This window comes from Thermobia domestica, chromosome 12, assembly GCF_964235325.1.
Source record: "Thermobia domestica chromosome 12, izTheDome1.hap1.1, whole genome shotgun sequence".
Taxonomy (NCBI): domain Eukaryota; kingdom Metazoa; phylum Arthropoda; class Insecta; order Zygentoma; family Lepismatidae; genus Thermobia; species Thermobia domestica.
The window spans coordinates 123,694,997-123,717,102 of record NC_137465.1 but is presented as its reverse complement, the minus strand read 5'-3'; the positions used below and the strand labels follow the sequence as shown (position 1 = coordinate 123,717,102).

The following is a 22,106-nucleotide window of genomic DNA, read 5'->3' as shown; positions in this document are numbered from 1 at the left end:
ATATATATATATATATATATATATATATATATATATATATATATATATATATATATATATATTGTCTTTGGAGTACTAACGATGGGATATGCGGTACTAACGAGCACAAACAATATATGAGGTCAAAATCGTGGTCTTCAATAGGTAGCTTGTCAGCTTCATGAAACGGACCCATTTTGTTTTAAAAAAAACTGTATATATAGAAGCACTAACATTAATGTTTATAGCACTAACGAGCAGCAATGCTGCTCGAACCGGCAATTTCGTTTATGGGGTGATTTTGATATGTTGGCCTGTTCGCATAAAAGTAGCAGGCCAATACTGACTGATAAAAATTGAGAAGTTATTTTTGTAGCACTAACGATGCGGTTAGCGGCACTAACGCGCATTAACGAAGCACTAGCAATGTGTGAAATCGAAAGTGTGGCCTGTCATAGGTGGCGTGCCAAATTTCATTGGCATGAAGTTTGCAGGCCAATAGTAGCTGTTAAAAATTGAGATGTTATTTTTGTAGCACTAATGATGGGGTTTGCGGCACTAATGAGCACTAACGAAGCCCTAACGATGTGTGAAATCGAAATCATGGTCTGTCATAGGTGGCCTGCCAGCTTCATAAAACAGACCCATTTTGTTATCCTAGAAACTGTAAATATAGAAGCACTAACGTTAATGTTTATAGCACTAACGAGTACTAACGCTGCTCGAACCGGCAATTTCATTTATGGGGTGATTTTGATATGTTGGCCTGCTTGCATGAAGTTAACAGGTCAATAGTAACTGTTAACATTGAGACCTTATTTTGTAGCACTAACGATGGGGTTTGCGGCTCTAACGAGCGCTAAGGAAGCACTAATGATATGTGAATTTGAAATTCTGTCCTGCGATAGGTGGCATGCTAACTTCATAAATATCTCCACTCCTACTTGGGGCCATCCGGCTCCAAAACGCATCTGGGGTGTTTTTCTTTCATCTTTGACCAATAAAGTGCTCAAAGACGATACTACGCCACAGTAGCAAAACTTACCAAAAATCCTAAAAGGGTTAGTTTATGAAATTATTACACTAATATTTTTGAATTTTATCGAGAAATAAAACATACATAGCCAAATGATGGGATTGTTTTTCTGATTGAAATAGCACTGGTAAAATCAATTTTGCATTTTATTGAAATTAATGGAGGAAATAAAAATAGGTAAATTTAAAATGGAAATATTTAAAGTTGTACGTACAATATTATTAACGTTTAACGAAAAAGAAGTTGTTCAAATAAGTGAAACATACAACAGTCTAAAGATCTCATTGAGCTAAGCAAAGTCATACGCGTGAATGTAACAACTCATGTAAAAATTTAGAGATAATGGAGATAACTAATAAATTTGTAACGCCAAAAGTTGTTGATGTAGTTATTGAGGTGAAACTGCTACTGAATTATACTCTTATTAATCTCATTATTATGGTAATGGAAAGATACAGCACATACCAAATTTAATGACATACAATATAGCCTAAAATTATGATTAGCACTTAAATTTTATTTTTGTTAAACTAAAATATGTTTAACATACATCAGTCCATAGATCTTATGAAGTTAAACAACATAACATGCTCGAGAGTAAATTTTCATGTGTAGTTTTTGAGATATCTTAGAAAGCAACCTTTGTGGCGTTTTAAAAATATGCCGTTAGTTGCCAATACTAACTGATAATTTTTATTTTCCCAGAAAAATTATTTATTTATCCGCTGTTAATGTACCAGTGTACATTATTAACTAACATATTGTTATTTGTCTATCATAACGGTGACCCATATACATCTTATGCATTATTTGTCAACGTCAACCAGAATTTTAAAAAAAATCCGAAGAAGAGCGCTAGATGTTCATTAATATGGGTTAACATCATTGGTAATATCTTCTTGACTTCAAACACATCCTAGAAAAAGCCTGCTCATCGATGGGTTCTTAATTTCGAGCTAAACGTCCGCTTTTAATATCGAACTTTATGCAAAGTAGAACTATAGCCTAGCGTGAGATCCAAACTACATGAAATCTACGTCTCGGGTGAATAGTTTCCACAAAAGTACTGGATCATTCTTCATGCAAAGGAACACTCAATCAGTTTCTTCAGCTATGATTTAGGAAATCTGCGTCGGCGTCACTATTGTAAAATTGATTATAAATGTTTAATAATAGATATTACGGTCCGTGAAGTAGGCGGGCAAAAAGAAAGTATTGAACTTCAATCTCATGTGTCTCGAACTATACCTGAATACGTCTGATATAATTATTTGAGCATTCTCATCTTGGAAAAATTTGGCCTTTGTAATAGAATACCTGTACCACACGATTCCCCTGGTTCCTTAGAAATGTCAACTTTAGTGTTTTATTCTTTGAGGATAATAATTGAACCAACAAAATACTATGAAGTATTGTAGGAGAAATAGATATACCAAATCTTCGATCGGCGAGAGTTTTATTCCGATGACATGAGTCTGAAAAGTGAAAGTATCAGCAACGACACTCAACCACTTATAATAGTGATTCTCAGAAAATACTATTGAAGTGAATCCTCTCGGCACTTTCTCAAAATGTTTGACTATATCTGTGAGCAATTTCAAAATATCTTTATTAATCATTTGAAATTCCGGCTTTTATTAAAGTAAATTATAGACTTTCAGTCAAGCTGCTATAACATCATTCCTGTTTATCGTAGAATCATGGCTTATACCTCGTTTTTTTCAAAATAGTGCAAAATGTCAAATGGTACCATTTACATTTCCCTATCATGTCCCTGTGGCGGGAAATTTTGAGAGAAATAGGGATTTTTCACTGTTTTCTTTTTTTTTAATTTTGAGCTCTTCTGGAATCTCCTGTGTTAACATAGAGATCTGAAAATCAACTGAAAAATACTAATGGATGTACTAAATGTGTGTACAAAATTTCAAGCTTCTATGTTGAACAGTAGGAGTGGGAAAAATATTTACCAATAATCCTCACAATCCTCCAGATTACCGCAAAACACCCTGATCTCAGGTAAAAGATTTCCTAAGACATCTCTATTTATCCTAGGGTCATGTTTTGTACTTCATTCTCTTCAGAATGGAACAACATTTCAAACGGCATGATTCACATGTCTCCATCATGTATCTGGGGCGGGGAAATCGTGAAGAAAGGGATTTTTGGTATATATATATATTTACTTTTTGCCTCTCTGGACCCCCTCTGTGTTAACTCAGAGATCTGAAAAATCTGATAAATACTACTCATTAAACTGAATGTTTGTACAAAATGTCAATTTTCTAGATGCAAAAGTAAACCCGTCAAAAAATAATAAAAATAAGCCTAAAAAATTATTTTTAAAAAAGCTATGACGTCATCGCTTCCTATGTGTGGACGTAGAAAGGCATGAGACTATACGTAACGTGTTCTACAATGCCTCTAGACTTCAAAAAAGTCTAAGTAATAAGTTTTATTGATTTTTTTTAATCGAATAATGAAGACACTAGTTTAGTGCCTAAAATAGGTACCAGAACTCCAAAGGGGGTTAATGATCAAGAATAATGATCAAGGAGGTCAATTATGTATCTTCACACGTTTTCAGAAACACAAACAACTTTGATATGAAACTTATTGTAGCCTCCATTCAAGACAGTTGTATCACGTACTCGACCAACTTGTTACCTATGATGAAAAATTGATTCTGTGTGGCAATCAAAATCAATCCGTACAATAGCTTGGCCATAAGGAGGCTGTCTGAAAGAAACATTAATCAACATTGAGAACAAATAAGCATTTATGAGTGATTGTTGTAGAATACGCGTTGTTAAGATCTAAAGAAACTGGTGACGAACGTTAAATGTTGTGTTCCAAACAGTACTAATGTTGTGTTGTGTATCTTTCATGAACTCTCCCATACTGTTCCTACGAATTTAAACTTTTCCTTCCTTCATTCTATCGTCTACAAAAAACTTTCTTTTATCCAGTAAAGTACTTTCGTTCAGTCTGTTTGTCGACAAAATTGTCTATTTGAGAGTGACAGTAACTTCGAATGTAAAATTGTTCTTCCTTATGTTGAACAGCACTTACATTTGTAAACTCCAAATCGATCATTATTTTCTTAATATTTGGTACTTAAAGAGAATATTTTTGTTACTTTTTTTTAATTTACTTACAGGAAAGTTTTTCTTTGAATTTGTCTACTGCCGCTTTCTTTGCATCTTTTATTGCTCCAATAACTATAAAAGAAATCAAAAAAGGAAAAGGTGAAACAATATGCTGTAGTTTCATTTTCCTTGAAAGAATATATTAATTTTCATTTATCATATTTTGCTAATATGTAATATTTGTAAACCAGTTCATTATTTGTAAAATTTTTAGATAAAAACATTAGTTTAAGATACGCTAGTACATTTTTTTTAAACAACTTATGTATCGCTTGGAATTAATTCAGTTTGTAAAGCGAAATATTTAAATTTACGCTTATTAATATTTAATAAAGAAAGTGAATTGTAAACTAATTCGTGTAAAAGGTTGTATAATTAAAAGGGATAGCCCCAAGAAACCCCACATGCACAATTTTGTCCACCACAAAATCACATAGCCAGAGATCGGGTCGGTAACACCTCATATGAGTAGTAAGCTACCTGCCAGTTATCGTGATTCGTCCTTGATAATCCACTGTGTATTAAAGGTTTGTGCCACAATTATTTACAGTAATATCAGAAGCCAAACTAATTGTGCTTATTGAGTTTAAGACATAATTTTCAAAGTTTGGACTCGTGTCAATTGTATTGTGTTGTAACTCTTAGTTTGGGAGATTCATTACAATTTCCACGTCATTTTCAATTTTCAAACTATTTTCATGAGAAACATAGTAACCAAAAATAACTAGGTTGAATAAACGAGTCAGTACTGTTCTAGTTTTACATTTTCTACCCTAAAATCACGACTTACAATCCTAATAGGTAAAGAGTCCGATCTTATGTCTAAATGTACAGAGGTATTCACAATATTACAAACAGACTGTTACAAGGAGAAACAGACAGACCAAATGAGAAGTAGAATTAATAAAGAAGGAAATAAAAGGATCAATTAAACTAAGGAAGTAAATAAGGAATAATATTTGCTTTGCGATGTTGGAGTCTGTGAATCTCTCTTTTACTTACAACAAAGATGATTGTAAATAAAAGTATTGATTAATTTATTTGTAAATTATAATTAGTTGTATTCACCTTGAAAATGGTTTTATTTATAATTTTCAAATAAATTGTTCAACAATTTTATTTAAAATTATTTTCATTGTTGCCAGCTATAATTAATACCATAAGAGAAACAGTATGTGTGTTTGGGAAATAATTTCTATTGTTGTTTCTATATTACGATGTTGTAAATGTTGCTAAGTATTGTAAGCTACCGTATTCTTGCGTGTATAAGCCGTACTTTTTTCACCAAAAAGCAAACGAAAATGTAGTGTGCGGCTTATACACGCGAATGATTTAAAATTGCTTAAAGATAATTACGGTATTAATTTTTTGCGTTTGTTGTACGGTATTTACCGTACATCACAAGAAACACGTATAGAAAACAAATCCACAAGGCCACAATCAGACGAAACAATAATTCAACACAGGAACAAACACGTTAACTCAAATACCGCTATTGTTGATTTGAATCAACAATTACCTGTAAACGAACAAAAGATTCCTCTGCGATAACAATCGCGCACTCAAGAGTTTTCTCTACGAGAAGGCAGTCTGTCTCGTGCGCTGCACCTATACGTTACGAAGAGCGTGCCTTGTGGATTTCTTCTAAGGAAAATGTCCAAACGACTTAGCTACGACGCACATTTTAAATTGCAACTTATCCGATTCTCTGAGGAAAACGGGAACCGAGCTTCTGCACGTCATTTTCACGTGGATGAATCCAACGTGCAACGTTGGAAAAAGCAGAAGAATGAACTTCAAGCAACAAGGGGCAAGAGGAAGGCGTTTCGTGGAAAAGCAGCTAAGTATCCACAATTGGAAGAAAATGTTTTATCTTACGTTAATGAGAAAAGAAGTTCAGGTTATGCTGTTACAGTTGATATGATACGCTTTCAAGCTCTTGAAGAGGTTCGTCAGTTAAGAATAAGCCACGATTTTCGAGCAAGTGCTGGATGGTGTGCACGTTTCATGCGTCGGAATGACTTGTCACTGCGTCGTAGGACAACAGTTGATCAACGTCTTCCAGCAGACTTTGACGATGAAATTTTGAAGTTTCAGAGATTCATTATCCGTAAGCGACAATGCCAAAATCCAAAATCGGTAATGCTGATCAAACACCCATTTACTGGGACATGCCTATGTCTACTACAGTTTCGCCAAGAGACTCGCGCACCGTAAGAATAAAGACTACAGGTGGTGAGAAGAAGCGATGTACCGATATGCTGGCTGTTCTGGCAGATGGAAACAAACTACCACCCTACGTTGTCTTGAAGCGAAAAACTGTATCAAAACACATACCCCCGGGTATTTTTGTTTGTGCTCAGGAAAAAGGATGGATGGAAGAGAATCTGGTGTTGGACTGGCTACAAATGGGTGGAACAGAAGACCTGGTGGTTTGCTGAAGCCTAAAAGCTGGTGGATAGTTTGGGATAGCTTCCGAGCTCACGTGACTCCTCGTGTGAAGCGAACATTAAATGCGAGTAAAAGTGACATAGCTGTTGTTCCTGGGGGCCTTACTTCCATCCTTCAGCCCCTTGATGTTACTGTTAATCGCTCATTTAAAAGTTTATTCAGGAGACTTTACAATGATTGGATGATTGCAGGAAACCATGATCGTACACCCAAAGGTAAGATCAAATGTCTGACTGTGCGGCTTGTGTGTGAATGGATTCTGGCAGCCTGGGAAAGTGTTAAACCTGAAACAATCGTCAAATGATTTTTGAAGTGTGGAATATCCAATGCCCTGGACGGCTCCCAGGATGATATGCTCTGAGATATCAGCGATAAGGATCGTGATGCCAGTGATGCCTCTAATGCAGGTACTGATAGTGCAACCAACCTGTCTACTGGTAGTGACAGTAGTAGTGACAGTGAATAACATTACAACTGTACATTTTGAGCAACCTCTCTAGTGGTAGTGACAGTGTGATTTTATTTTAGAATAAAAAAGTCTTAGTGTGTGATAAGTACGTACACATGATTTTATTTTAGCTGTAGCTTGATAGACATTCTACCCGCGGCTTATCCTTGAGATTTTTTTAAACGGATGTAAAGGTAAAATTTTAAGGGTGCGGCTTATACATGAGTGCGGCTTATACACACGAGAATACGGTAATTAAGGGACTTCGTATAATAATCCATTCGATAGAGTGTACTTCTGACAAGGAAGATTACCACCTTTGATCGGGAATTCGGGTAAATTCTTTTTCTATTCCTCCTTTTCCTTGAGTATTAAAATTTAAAAATCTTAACCTTGTAGGAATCGCTTCTATGTCGGCCAGGGAGTACCGGCGTTTTAACAACTGGTTGAAATTAGTAGTGCATATATAATTTTTATGTTTCGCAAAGTAAATTAAAGATTTATCTATACTTTCATAGTGAGAAGCTTAAATTTCTAAGTGATATTCCCATCATGTGTGTTAATAAAATTTTCGTTCGTTGTGACAAGTAGAGAATTATATCTATACAATTCCGAATTTCAGAGCCTAGATCCGTTGTTAGTAATTGAACCCAAGCATTATATACTTAATACTAAATTATGAAATAATATGATTAGTTTACGTAAGAAAATAAACTAATGACGTGATTAAACTTAGTTTGTTAATCTTGTGTGGGGGCCGTGGCTCATACAAATATAATAAAATAAAAAAGTAAAAATTAAAAGTGGTGCAGCATTCATCTATGGTGGAAGAATTTCCTAGTATGGATCTCTGACCATATCAGTTTGTGGTGGAGAATATTATTTTCTATTCCCTCTCACGATTTTATTCTACCATGTCTATCATAATCGTTCAGTTTCAATATCTTCCTTTCAGTGGTAGAGCGTTCACCTCTGGTGCATCGGGTCCTTGATTCGATCCCAGCTCGCGTCAAGTGAACTTTGCGGTCGATAAACACCGTGTACGTGGGTTTTCTCAGTTCCCCCGTTTCCTCCCACTTTCTTCATTCCACCAATCTATTCATTTCTCATCACCACTGTCTCCTTTAGCCCAAACGGCATAAGCGTGTGACGTAAAACTTGAAGATTTTCAATATCTTCTTTACAGACCATAGTCTTCGAATGTAAAACAGGAAATTTCATCTTTTTAATTTAATTTTATGAAATTTTTACACTTTTATTCGCTATCATTTTCATTATGTGGTACATGTAATTACACCAGAAGGAATTGTTTGAAATAAGGTTAAATTTAAATCGTATACAACGCTAGATTGAAAGTATCTGTTGTTTCTATGGTAACACATTATGATTAACGAAATTATTTTAAAAATGTATACTACGCATAAGACGTAGATCCTAGTTAGGTAGTGTAAAGTCAAATAGCTTTCAAACTACACGAAATAGATAGATTCAATTACATGACAATTTGTTATACAAATTTGTTATCTTTGCCTCCCTATATCTCAAAATGCCGAATACCTAATTGCATAATGAGTGCTAGCGCCACTTATATTGTTTCCAATTCAGGCCTGAATGAATTTTCGGAAGTGCGAACTAGCTATATCGCCTTAGTACGTAGGTGTTTAAGGTATTGTTTGTTAGGAGTATGTATGAGGATTGAGTATAGCCCGCTCCTCCGAGTGATTTTTAACGAATTATAGTGATTCTAACGATTCATATTAGTTCGTAATGAATCGGAATCGAATGTTATAAAGATTTAAGATGTCAATCTTGTGGGAAGGAAACTTTAGTGTAAGTAGTAGTGGTTGTTGTTGTAGTAGCGATAGTAGTAGTATTAGTAGCAGTAGTAGTAGTAGTGGTGGTAGTTGGTAGCAATAGTTGTAGTAGTACTAGTAGTAGGAACTGGTTAGAAGCCCCGCAGGGGTTAATTGGGTTCTGTTCTCGATATAAGTAGTAGTAGTAGTAGTAGTAGTAGTAGTAGTAGTAGTAGTAATAGTAGTAGTAGTCATAGTATTAGTAATTGTAGTAGTAGTAAGAGTAGCAGTAGTAGGGTATAGTAGTGACTCTTCCAGTTCCGGTGACAAAGAACTGGGGGAAGCGGGCTATACACAAGCCAAGTATGATTTTACTTTGCTTTGTGAATGCCTCGTTCTACCTTTTGAGTAATAGTCAACACTTTGCACATATTTACACTGGTGAAAGCTACCCTAAATGTCTACGTTTTATCTGCTGCAAGATTTAAAAGCTTTGATTCAAAAAAGTTGAACATACTTTATTTAGATGGTCTAATTTAGTCAAAAGGGATCCCATCACATTTTTCTTCGTTATGTCTTGAAAATGATAAAAGCTGTCAGAGAAAATTCAATGTTCAGTATTTTCGTTTGGCCATAACTATAACAGGATAACAATAACAAAGTCAATATCTTTCTATTTTATTGGTAAAATTACTCTTGAACGGGCTTACACTATGAAGTTCAGTTTGTAGTATTTTAAAATCCATTTCAGTACCATATTGAAAATGAGGTAACTAGTATATTTAAGCCCTAGTATCTACAAGCCTAAATCCTAATGTAATGGCTTACCTTTGTCCGCTTTCTTTTTTAATAAATCTGTGACTTAAAGAACGGGTATAAACATATTATTATAATATACAGAAAAATATCAATATCAATGTTTACAAATATATGTTTACAAATTTAATGAATAGGCCAATGTTTAGAATTATAGACCAGCAAGATGAAAAATATCTCCTTTGAAACGCCCTCAATCAAAAATTATGGAATCTATAGCTAGCAACTTAAGGAATTATACAGGAACTAGTAAACTCTCTATTTAAATTTCCGTTTCCCAATTCTTCGGCTATGACGGAATGAATTGTATAAAGAATGTCACTAGACTAGCAAGGAGAGATAAACGAAATTTGATTACGGCGATACACTTTTAAGTATTAAATGAACATTAGTGATATTAAAGTAGAATTTTTTTTTAAAAAAAACACTATTTTATTATAATTGTAATCAAAAATTATCAATATTATTTTTCTCTTTCATCTAATTTCCAATGCAACAACTCATAACACATTTATCTTGAAAAGAAAGTTTTCAATATCAAAGTTAAATTTCTATATCGCATTATAGACTTAGACAATCGTTTCTGTCTGGAAATCCTTGTAACCGTAATTGTTTACTAAGAGCAAGAAATTGTACGGATTAGTTGCTAGAACATACAATAGTATGAAACAAAAATCTTAACGTTCAACTAGCATAGAATTGAATTCATATATCTCATTTACTGATACTTTCACTATTACTGAATTGGCAGAAAAAAATAAGATTCTTTCGATAGAGCTTAATGGGATTCTATGAAAATTAAATAATTTGAAACCTTTTCCCAACCCTTTTTTCCCGCAGGTAGCTAGGGTTGGGTTTTCGGATCGTTGTCCTTCACCTGTTCCTATCTTGTGCCATATTCACTGTGACACTATACTGCATCATATCGTTCTTCACCCAGTCTCCTCACTTTTTCATTGGCCGGCATCGCACTCGCTTCCCATTCAGTTCTATAGCATCTACTCGGTGAACTACGTATTCCAAAGGCTTTTATATCACATGCGCAAACCACCTCAGTTTACTTTCTTGCAGTTTTTGTACTACTGACCTCATCGTTTGCTGTTCCTCGAATCACTTCATTCTTAATTCTGTTTTTCCACATCACTCCATACACCCTCTGCTGTACCTTCATCCTCGTGTAACTTTTGTTCCCCTCTCTTCTTCGTCGTTCAATATTCCGCTCCGTATAATACGGTAGGTCTCACTAGTGTTTTCTAAACTTTAAGGCGAATTGATACCCTATGGTCACACAGTACTTCTGCCACTTCTCTTCATTTTGTCCGACCGTTGCTAATTCAGCTGTTTACATTTTCTTTTATTCCTACGTTTTCCTGAAGGATTGATCCCAAGTACTTGAATTGCCTCGTCGTTAACGCCTTTCTTCATCAAAGGTATTATTGTATTCACGATTATATTTTTCCTGAAAGGACAATATAAATATTCTGTTTTGATTTTATTAATTCTAAGATCATTGCTCTCCAATACTTCTCTCCAAGTACCTAATTCTCTTATAGTACTGTCTTGATTTCACTCAGCAGAACGATATTGTCCGCAAATAGCATACTGCAAGGTACAAAGTCTTGAATATTTATCGTAAGCTCCTCCATCACAACTCCAAAAAGATATGGGCTAAGAGTAGTTCCCTGATAAAATCCCCATTTAACTCTGAACTCTTCTGTCATTTCTGTCCTACATCCATCATACCTATCTTTAATAAGTTATACTGATGTATATGTTTGGAACACATATCTTCTTCAGTTTCCATCAATAAGATCCCGTGGCACTTCATCATAAGCTTTGTCTATGTCGATGAAAACTATATGAAAATTTTTCTGATATTCTTTGTACTTTTCCATTAGCATCTTACGTGAAAATATTGCATCCTTTGTCGAAGGTCCTGACATGAAACCAAATTTGTTCTTTAATTTCGATCTCTGCCTCAATTTTATTTCTATCACTCTTCCCGGAGCTTCAGTGCCTGGTTTATAAATTTTATTACCCTGTTTCCCTGTATTATTGCATATCTGAATTGCTTTTAAAAGCCGGTAGCTGATCTATTCTTTGGCAATATTCTTTTTTCAATATAATACTTAAATGTTGAGTAAACCATTTCACTCATTCTTTACTTAAGTTTTTCCATACTTCAATAAGAATATAATTCTGTCTTGAGGCTTTTTATTTTTAATCTTTTTATGGCATTTTGTGCCTTTAGCATGATGACAGAACGAGCCACTCCCTGACTCGTGGGCAGAAGTTTGCCAGTTTAGCCTGGGGTTTCTTCATTGGGAAGGTTATAGAAATGCTCCATACATTACTTCTTTAACTTCTCTTCACTTGTCAGAACTCTGTTATTTTCATTATTCATTCAGAGCACATGAGAAGTACCTATCTTTTGCCTCTCACTTAACTTCCAAAGTTCTTATTTTCTCCTTATTTTGTTTAGAGTTTTTTGTACAACTCATCATAAGCCTGGGCTTCTGGTGCACTAACTTTGTAGCCAGAGGTGTAAATACTTACTTGGGATAATAGTAGTTGCTCAAATGCTTAGCTGATGTCTGCCTTCATTGAGTTTTACTCTGTTTACTAGCAACGCCGTTGATCAAGGACATCAATAGAGATATAACTTTTCCCATAGCATAGCCTAGGCATCCTCGAGTACAAGTAACAGTTCGTACAGTGCACTAAAGACATACAGAGGACAACAACTATGGGATCGTTCTTGAGGGCACCCTGAACCTGAAACATAACATTAGTCTACAAGTATTATCGTCCTCGGTCTCGTTGACTCGTGCTCCTGCCTGGACTGCGATGGAGAAACATGGCTGTAGCAATGTCATCTTAAAGAAACATTACCAAATCATGTTTTAATATCGAATTGTGATTTCCTTTATTAACAAAAAGTTTTCTTCAGATATATAGTATGTTATATGGGTTGCATAGCTCGTGAAAATCATATTGGGTCGGGAAAATCATAAAAAGGGAAAAGTGATATTGGTCATATTCAATTACTAACAGAGAAATGAAATGATTTTAAGTGACATATTTAAATATATCTATTATTATCCATTTGATATTTCGAAGTATATCCCGTACACCAACTTCCTGTATACAATTCGTTCTGCCAGTATAGGAGAACCGTGAAACATGAATACTTAAATAGAATACAGTACATTCAATAGGTTTTAATCTAGAGCATATCAAAAGGTGATGTTTTACATTTTTTGTGGTTTAAGCATTTTTCGATCCATGTTTTTGCTAAAACTTTTTCTGTCATTTAATATAGAGTGTTCTCCCGGAATTTGGTCATTATAATTCTAAACATATAGTACTAATTCTGGAAAGAAATACATATACGCGTAGGCCTATTATGAAAACATAAATAGTTAAAGATAGTAGTCTATTATCTTATGGCCAAGAACAGAAATTTTACGTGAAAGTTTGATGGTCACTTTTCATTAGTTGCATCTTCTGATGAATTGAAGTTTTATTTATACACACATATTAAAAGTTGATTTTAAAATGTTGAACACATTAGAAACACCTCCCTCTTTTTCTTCCACCGTACATTGCATTACGTCCCTTTATGATATAGTTCCTTTTCAGTCAATGTCCAAAGCTTCTTATTTTCAATTGCATCTTATTTAGCTTCTTATTTTCAATTGCATCTAAAATCGATATATTCTCCCCTATCATTCCTAACACTTTTCCATTTGTTTTCTTTTCAAACCAGTTACTTCTCTTCATTCTTCTTCACATCCACGATTTGAAAACAAAGAGTACATTTATATGGTTTTTGTGTGATGTGTTTCTGCCTCATGAACAATACAACACACGACAAGAAACTGTTCGTACGAATATTTTCTTACGTCTTTATTGAATAACACACAAAGTAAACGTTTCTTACATGCTTGCTATTAGATTCCTATTCTTCCTTTTAGTCTACGTTCTCAACTCATGTTCTCACTAACAACACTACACAGGTACCGAAAAATAGTCACTTCTTTCTCTCTTATCTCTTAAACATGATTATACGCTGAAGTAGGGTAGTTTAACAATTCTGTGTATTAACACACATTTAAGTTTGGATACTTACATGCAAATTTAATTCTCTAACAAAAGTTTAGTTGCAATTTGCGAGAAAAATTGAGTAATAGATCATTAACAGCTAACAACAACGAAAGCAATAATGAAAATAAAATACTGGAAGTAACTATAGCAGTGGATACATATGCTTAAAATATCAATCTAAGGATGGCCTGTTGAAGTAGGTGTAAAGCTTTGCACCCTCAAAGCAATTCCGAGACTCCTATATTTGAATGAAATATACTATATCCTAAGATGAAGAAAGAAGGTCATTTTATTATGCAAACAATAACAGTACAGAGTATGAAACGAATTTTTGAACGTGGTAAGCACTTTTGTCGAGGTGGTAAATTTGCCGTATTATTGGACTTTATATAAGATCAAACCGAGTGACAGAGTTCAAATATACCTTCCAAATATTTTATATAAATATTTTCTTTCCATGTCGTTGTAAATATATAACTAGAATGTCCTATTTATCTATGAATACACATGCTATATATAGGTATCATATTTATGTGTTTCCAAACCATTTTGTTTCTGTACAACATTTTATACAGATAATTGGAAACTCCTTAATAGGTTTATTATATCAACCTGTAATTTATTTTATTTGAAGACATGAGCTTGCATTATTAATATTTAATAAAGCAAATTAACATAAAAATACTACTAATCTTTCAGATACAAAGTTATTTATAAGACAGGTCTATGAAATGCAATATTGATATAAAATAGTAAATAAAGAATATTGATGTATATAAATGCATTATTTGTAAATGTATTACTTACGGGTGTCATTTGACTTTTTGTTATTTTCTGATAGATAGAATTTAGAAGAAAAAGATAATTAACTTCATTTACTGTAAAGTTCCACTACTGATTAATAATCTTACAAATGCATTTACCTCTATCACGACAAAGTTCTTATAAATTTTCTACTATCTTGTGGATATCATAGCAATTTTCCACTAATTTGTAAAGTTGATAATTTTAATATGAGTAAGACAATAATCTTCCCTCTTTGCTTATTAACTCCTTTCTGCATGATTTTCTCTTAGCATATATATTGGTATATCAGTATTGCAAATCCTCGTATAGGAACATGAAAAATGAATTGGTTCTTCAATTTTAGATTTTTTACTTAATTCCGACGAGAAATAAGGAAGTGCCATATATGACACACTTCCAACTCACAAAGAACATGACTGATGACCCCAAAATCTCTTATTCATACACGTCAATACCTCCCACAGCAGACAAAACAGTCATTAATGCCTTTGATAAATCACAAAAAAAAGCTAAAGTGAAAAAAGAGTATGTGCCATATTGCACGGCATGCGGTAAAGGGTTAATTTGAATTCCAGATTCTTTAAAGAGGTCATGATCTCCGTGAGCATTTGTATACTCTAAATGTTATAACTTCAATATTTATTTATTTAAAATGTTAAAATTTCACTACTTATTTATTTAAAATGTTATAACCTCACTATTTATTTATTTTATTTTATTTTATTTTTATTTATTTTTTTGAAACGAAACCAGTGTTAAAATACAATAGTCTGCCTTTATATCAGGTTGTCTAAAAGGTATTGAACTTTGGGTCCAAACTTAGAATAAATTTATTGTGATTGAAAAATAAGTTATGTAACCACATATAATCAATACTGTTCAATGATCTGCCATTCTATGGGGAAAGACCATAATATCGTATCTATAGAATTTTGTGGTTCTGGTTTTAAAAGAATTGACACGTGGCTTTCACACGCTTCCTTCGAAACTATCTTAACATCATTTAAGGAGTTCTGCAAACATTAAAGCCAGTGATAGTCCAATGGTGCTAACTCTAGGGTGTAGGGTTAATGAATTGAAACCTCCCAGCTAGGTTCCCCCAATTTCTGACGGGTCATTTAAGATGTATGTGGTCTGGTGTTATCTGCGTGATATACGATAACCTTTCTGTTGACCAGCTCCTGGACTTTTTTTTTTTTTTTTTTTTTTTACGGCTAGTTGTTCTGATTGTTAACAGTATAGGTCCAAGTCTATGGTTCTACCCGGAAGCACCAGATAGTAACATAAATCGGCATCCAGTCCCACCAAACGTGCATTATAACTTTCCTGGCGTCAGTATGGACTTTGGCACACACTAATCTTTCAGACACAAAGTTACTTATAAGACAGGAGTATGGAATACAATATTGATATATAATAGTAAATAAAGAATATTGATGTATATAAAGGCATTATTTGTAAATGTATTACTTACGGGTGTCATTTGACTTTCTGCTTTTTTCTGTTAGATAGAATTTAAAAACAATATAAGTAATTTCATTTTCTCTAAAGTTCCACTACTTATTAATAATCTTACTAATGCATTTATCTCTATCACGATAAAGTTCTTATAAATTTTCTACTATCTTGTGGATATCATAGCAATTCTCCACTCATTTGTAAAATTGATAAGTTTAATATGAGTAAAATATAATCTTCACTCTTTGCTTATTAACTCATACCTGCATGATTTTCTGTTAACAAAAAAGAAATTCAGTTTTGTAAATCGTCATATGGGAAACTGAAAAATGAATTAAAACTTGAATTTTAGATTTTTCACTTAATTCCAAGGAGAAAAAAGTAAGAGCCGTATATGACACACTAACAACTCACAAAGAACATGCCAGATGACACCAAAATCTCTTATTCATCCACGTCAATATCTCCCACAGCAGACAAAACAGTCATTTGATGCCTTTGATAAATCACAAAAAACCTAAAGTGAAAAAAGGGTATGTGCCATATATGGCACAGCATGCGGTAAAGGGTTAATTTGAATTTCAGATTCTTTAAAGAGGTCATGATCTCCGTGAGCATTGGTATACTCAAAATGTTATAATTTCACTATTTATTTATTTAAAATGTTAAAACTTCACTATTTATTTATTTAAAATGTTATAACTTCACCCTTTATTTATTTTATTTTATTTTTATTTATTTTTTTGAAACGAAACAAATGTTAAAATACAATAGTGTGTCTTTATATCAGGTTGTCTAAAAGGTATTGAACTTTGGGGTTCAAACTTAGAATAAATTTATTGTGATTGAAAAATAAGTTATGTAACCGGGGAAAGACCATAACATCGTCTCTATAGAATTTTGTGGTTCTGCTTTTAAAAGAATTGACACGTGGCTTTCACACGCTTCCTTCGAAACTATCTTAACACCATTTAAGGAGTTCTGCAAACATTAAAGCCAGTGATAGTCCAATGGTGCTAACTCTAGGGTATACGGTGGATGAATTAAAACCTTCCAGCTAGGTTCCCCCAATTTCTGACGGGTCATTTAAGATGTATGTGGTCTGGTGTTATCTGCGTGATATACGATAAGCTTTCTATTGACCAGCTCCGAGAGCTTTTTTTTTACTCTCTACGTCTAATTGTTCTGATTGTTAACAGTATAGGTCCAGGTCTATGGTTCTGCCCGGAAGCACGACATAGTAACGTAAATTGCCGTCCAGTCCCATCAAACGTGCATTATAACTTTTCTGGCGTCAGTATGGATTTGACACAGACTTTGGAGTTTCTCCTCGCTTCGATCACAATATTTCTTGCACATTGTTGTTATAGATCACCCACTTTTTATCACTTATAATCAACAGCTTCAGAAATGACCCGAGTTACGTTTTACTTGAGATTCGTAAATAAATATTTATTCGAGTAAATGTTTTTGAATCAGATCATGAGGCGCCTAAACGTTAAGCTTCTTTTTGCGGCCACCTTTCTTCAATGGTTTTACATTGTTTTGTAAAGTATGATTTGGTCATAAGTGATGTCATAATTTCTTACATGCCTGTCTTGCTTGACTTTTGCCGGAATAACATGCACCTTTAACGTGCTTGGACCCTCACTGCGAAGAGCATCTTGCACACAGATATTTCCAGAACAAAAGCAAGTGACCATATCATTGGCCGGTGCTTTTGATAACAAATCCTGCATGTATGAAGCACAAAGTTATTTGATTATAAGAATTCCAGACACTTTTTATACATCTACTAGCTTCAACTATCAGTCATGAAATAACGTTGGACCTTGATCCGCTGCAACCTACATACTCACTGTAGGACACTTACGCCATTTTGTACGCAAGAGGCTCAATATCTTTTTTTTAGTACTAGATATTTGGTGCAGTTTCAGTATTCAATCTAGTAGGAATAACGAATATTTGTACAAAGCGTTAGTTATAAATATCACGGTTCCTTTTCTCGTGAATCTTGGCAACCTACAATTCCATTCTGCCTTAGTAAAGATTGACTCATGTCACTTTTATTTTTATCGTCATCAATCGGACCAGCATCTAAATATCATCATATAGGGTAGACATATGATTTCAGAGGCTAATTCGGGGCTCCAGGTATTAAAGATAAAACTTGTGGGAGAATTTACAATAGAATAATGCAATTAATATCATACAACTCCGAAACTAAGTTAATAGCAATCCTAAAATATGTCCCAAAACATACACGGAAAAATCCTTCATTGGCACTATTTGCTTTACCTCCTTGTAAAGATATAGTAGAATTTGGAGGTCAAAGGTTTAATAGAACAACCCTAGAATTCAGAAAGAGTGTTTGTCTGATGAATTTCTTCGGATGAAGTTCCGAAAACGTCAAGTACAATTTCGTGTTTTATTTCATAAATACGAGGGTGGTTCAATAATTATTGTTCCCGGGATATTTAAAATATTTTAGCTGGGATGGCTGAATCGGAATAGTGTAACCTAATGTCTAAGAAGCCTAAATGTTAAATTTGAAAACCATAGCTGCTATATTAATATTCTTTTTTGTCTTTTAATTTCTAAGAGGTGGCAAATAGCTTTAAAAATGGAGAAAACCCAACAACGAGTTGTCATCAAATACCTCCAGCAAAAGGGTTAAGCCCAGGAGATTCATGAGGACATGATCAGTGTGTTGGGTGATGGGGCTCCTTTCTACCAGGTGGTAAAGAACGGGTGCGGCGACTACCGTTGCGGCAGGGGAAGTTGTCAACAAGCCCCTGGTGCTGGTCCTCCAACAACATTGATGCTGCGCATGATACTGTTATAGCAGACAGAGGAATCACGGTGCAGTTAGCAGACATCATGCACATCTACGTAGGTTCGGTGGAAACCATTCTGCATGAATCAGAAAAGTCTCAGCGCGATGGGTACCCAAAATGTTAGCTTGTAAGCATCAGAAGGACAAAGTTCGATGTTCAAGGGCTGGTTTGGAGGTTATGGACGCAAACCTGAAACAGTTCTGTGATAGATTTGTGACAGTGGATGAGACGTGGCTCCTCCACTATGATCCCGAGTCCAAACGAGAGAGCATGGTGTGGTGGGACAGCAGTTCGCCTACCCCATGCAAAGTCAAGATGCTAGCATCAGCACGCAAGGTTATGGCCACAATTTTGGGATGCGAAGAGGGTGCCACTTATTGACTACCTGGAGTTTGTACACACTATCAAAGGGGGCCTATTATGTAGCCCTAATCCCTAAACTTGGGTGGAGAAACTTGACTGTAGCAGCAATGTTTTCATAAAGAAACATTACAAATCATGTTTTAATATTGAATTGTGATTTCCTTTATTAACAAAAAGTTTTCTTCGGATATATAGTATGTTATATGGATTGCATAGCTCGTGAAAATCATACTGGCTGTTACATAGAAAGGGAAAAGTGATATTGGTCATATTCAATTACAAACAGAGAAATGAAATGATTTTTAGTGACATATTTGAATACATCTATTATTATCCATTTAATATTTCGAAGTGTATCCCGTACACCAATTTCCTGTATACAATTCGTTCTGCCGGTATACGAGAATTGTGAAACATGAATACTTAAATAGAATGCAGTACATTCATTAGGTTTCAATCCAGAGCATATCAAAACTTGATGTTTTACAGTTTTTGTGGTTTAAGTATTCTTCGACCTATGTTTTTGCTAAACCTTTTTCGATCATTTAATATAGAGTATTCTCCTGGAATTTGGCCATTGTAATTCTAAACAGATAGTACTGGTTGTTGAAAGAAATACATATATGCGTATTATGAAAGCATACATAGTTAAAGATATTAGTCTATTATCTTATGGCCAAGAACAGAAACTTTACGTGAAAGATTGATGATCACTTTTCATTAGTTGCATCTTCTGATGAATTGAATTTTGATTTATACACACATTTTAAAAGTTGATTTTAAAATGTTGAACACATTAGAAACAAATCCCTCCTCTTCTCTCACCATACATTGTATTACGTCCCTTTATGATATAGTTCATATTCAGTCAATGTCCAAACCAGATTAACTTCTTCTTTTCAATTAAATCTGAAACCGATATATTCTCCCCTATCATTCCTAACACTTTCCCATTTGTTTTCTTTTCAAACCAGTTACTTCTCTTCATTGTTCTCAACATCCACGATTTGAAAACAAAGATTATATTTATGTAATGGCTTTTGTGTAATGTGTTTCTGCCTCATGAAGAATGCAACCCACGACAAGAAACTGTTCGTACGAACATTTTCTTACGTCTTTATTGAATAACACATAAAGTAAACGTTTCTTACATGCTTGCTATCAGTTTCGTATTCTTGCTTTGAGTTTACGTTCTCAATTCATGTCCTCACTAACAACACTGCACAGGTACCGAAAACTAGTAACTTGTTTCTCTCTTATCTCTTAAACATGATTAAAGCTGAAGCAAGTTAGCTTCACAATTCTGCTTATTAACACACATTTAAGTTTGGATACTTACATGCAAATTTAGTTCTCTAACAAAAGTTTAGTTCCAATTTGCGAGAAAGAATGAGTTATAAATCATCAACAGCTAACAACAACGAAATTAATAATGAAAATAGAATACTGGAAGTAACTATAGCAGTAGATACATACACTTAAAATATCAATCTAAGGTTCGTCTGTTGAAGTAGATGTAAAGCCTTGCAGCCTCAAAGAAATTCCAATACTCCTATATTTAAATGAAATATACTATATCCTAAGATGAAGAAAGGTCACTTTTTTCGCAAAAAGTAACAGTACAGAGTATGAAACGAATTTTGAACATGGTAAGCACTTCTGTCGAGCTGGTAAATTTATCGTATCATTGGAATTAAAATACGATCCCACCGAGTGACTGATTTCAAATATACCTTCCAAATATTTTGTATAAATATTTTCTTTCCACTCGAAGTACGGGTATTAAGTGTCGTTGTAAATATATAACTAGAATGTCCTATTTATGTATCTTCGAATACACATGCTACATATATGTATCATATTTATTTCTTTTCAAACTATTCTGTTTCTCTGCAACATTTTATACAGATAATTGCAAACTCCGTAATAATGTTTATTATATCAACCTGTAGTTTATTTTATTTGAAGACAGGAGATTGTATTAGTAATATTTAGTAAAGCAAAATAACATAAAAATACTACTAGTTCTTCAGATACAAAGTTACTTATAAGATAGGAGTGTGGAATACAATATTGATATATAATAGTAAATAAAGGATATTGATGTATATAAATCTATTATTTGTAAATGTATTACTTACTGGTGTTATTTGAATTCGTGCTATTTTCTGTTAGACAGAAATAAAAAAAGATACGTAATTTCATTTTCTGTAAAGTTCTACTACTTATTAATAATCTTACTAATGCAGGTACCTCTAACACGATAAATTTCTTATAAATTTTCTACTATCTCGTGGATATCATTGCAATTTTCCACTAATTTTAAAACTGATAAATTTAATATGAGCAAAACAATAATCTTTACTCTGCTTATTAACTGCTTTTAGCATTATTTTCTTTTAACAAAAAAATCAGTATTGTAAATCCTCGTATGTGAACTTGAAAAATAAATTGAAACTTGAATTTTAGATATTTCACTTAATTCCGACGAGAAATAAGTAAGAGCCATATATGACACACTTACAACTCGCAAAGAACATGCCAGATGACACCAAAATCTCTTATTTATACACCTCAATATCTCCCACAGCAGACAAAACAATCATTTGATGCCTTTGATAAATCACAAAAAAGCTAAACTGAAAAAAGAGGATGTACTATATATGGCACGGCATGCGGTAAAGGGTTAATTAGAATTTCAGATTCTTTAAAGAGGTTATGATCTCCGTTAGCAGTAGTATACTCAAAATGTTATAATTTCATTATTTATTTATTTAACATGTTACAACTTCACTATCTATTTATTTAAAATGTTATAACTTTACTATTTATTTATTTTATTTTTTATTTATTTTTTTTTGAAAC

General features: G+C 33.7%; 2 protein-coding genes across 2 annotated transcripts in view; both read right to left on the bottom strand.

The window, feature by feature from the left end:
* The window catches only part of LOC145666617 (uncharacterized), a 68,017-nt gene extending 53,413 nt beyond the window's left edge, over positions 1 to 14,604 (bottom strand). The window contains exons 1-3 of the mRNA XM_081734055.1: positions 14,584 to 14,604; positions 9,682 to 9,714; positions 4,171 to 4,233 (exon numbers count right to left, since the gene is read on the bottom strand). The gene's annotated coding sequence lies outside the window, so the exon portion shown is untranslated. The remainder of the gene's footprint in view (positions 1 to 4,170; positions 4,234 to 9,681; positions 9,715 to 14,583) is intronic.
* A 1,429-nt stretch (positions 14,605 to 16,033) lies between these two features.
* The window catches only part of LOC145666096 (uncharacterized), an 89,488-nt gene continuing 83,415 nt past the window's right edge, over positions 16,034 to 22,106 (bottom strand). Inside the window, exons 5-6 of the mRNA XM_081733188.1 lie at positions 21,383 to 21,409; positions 16,034 to 16,084 (exon numbers count right to left, since the gene is read on the bottom strand). Coding sequence (XP_081589314.1) covers positions 16,050 to 16,084; positions 21,383 to 21,409 — 62 coding nt within the window. The 3' untranslated portion in view covers positions 16,034 to 16,049. The remainder of the gene's footprint in view (positions 16,085 to 21,382; positions 21,410 to 22,106) is intronic.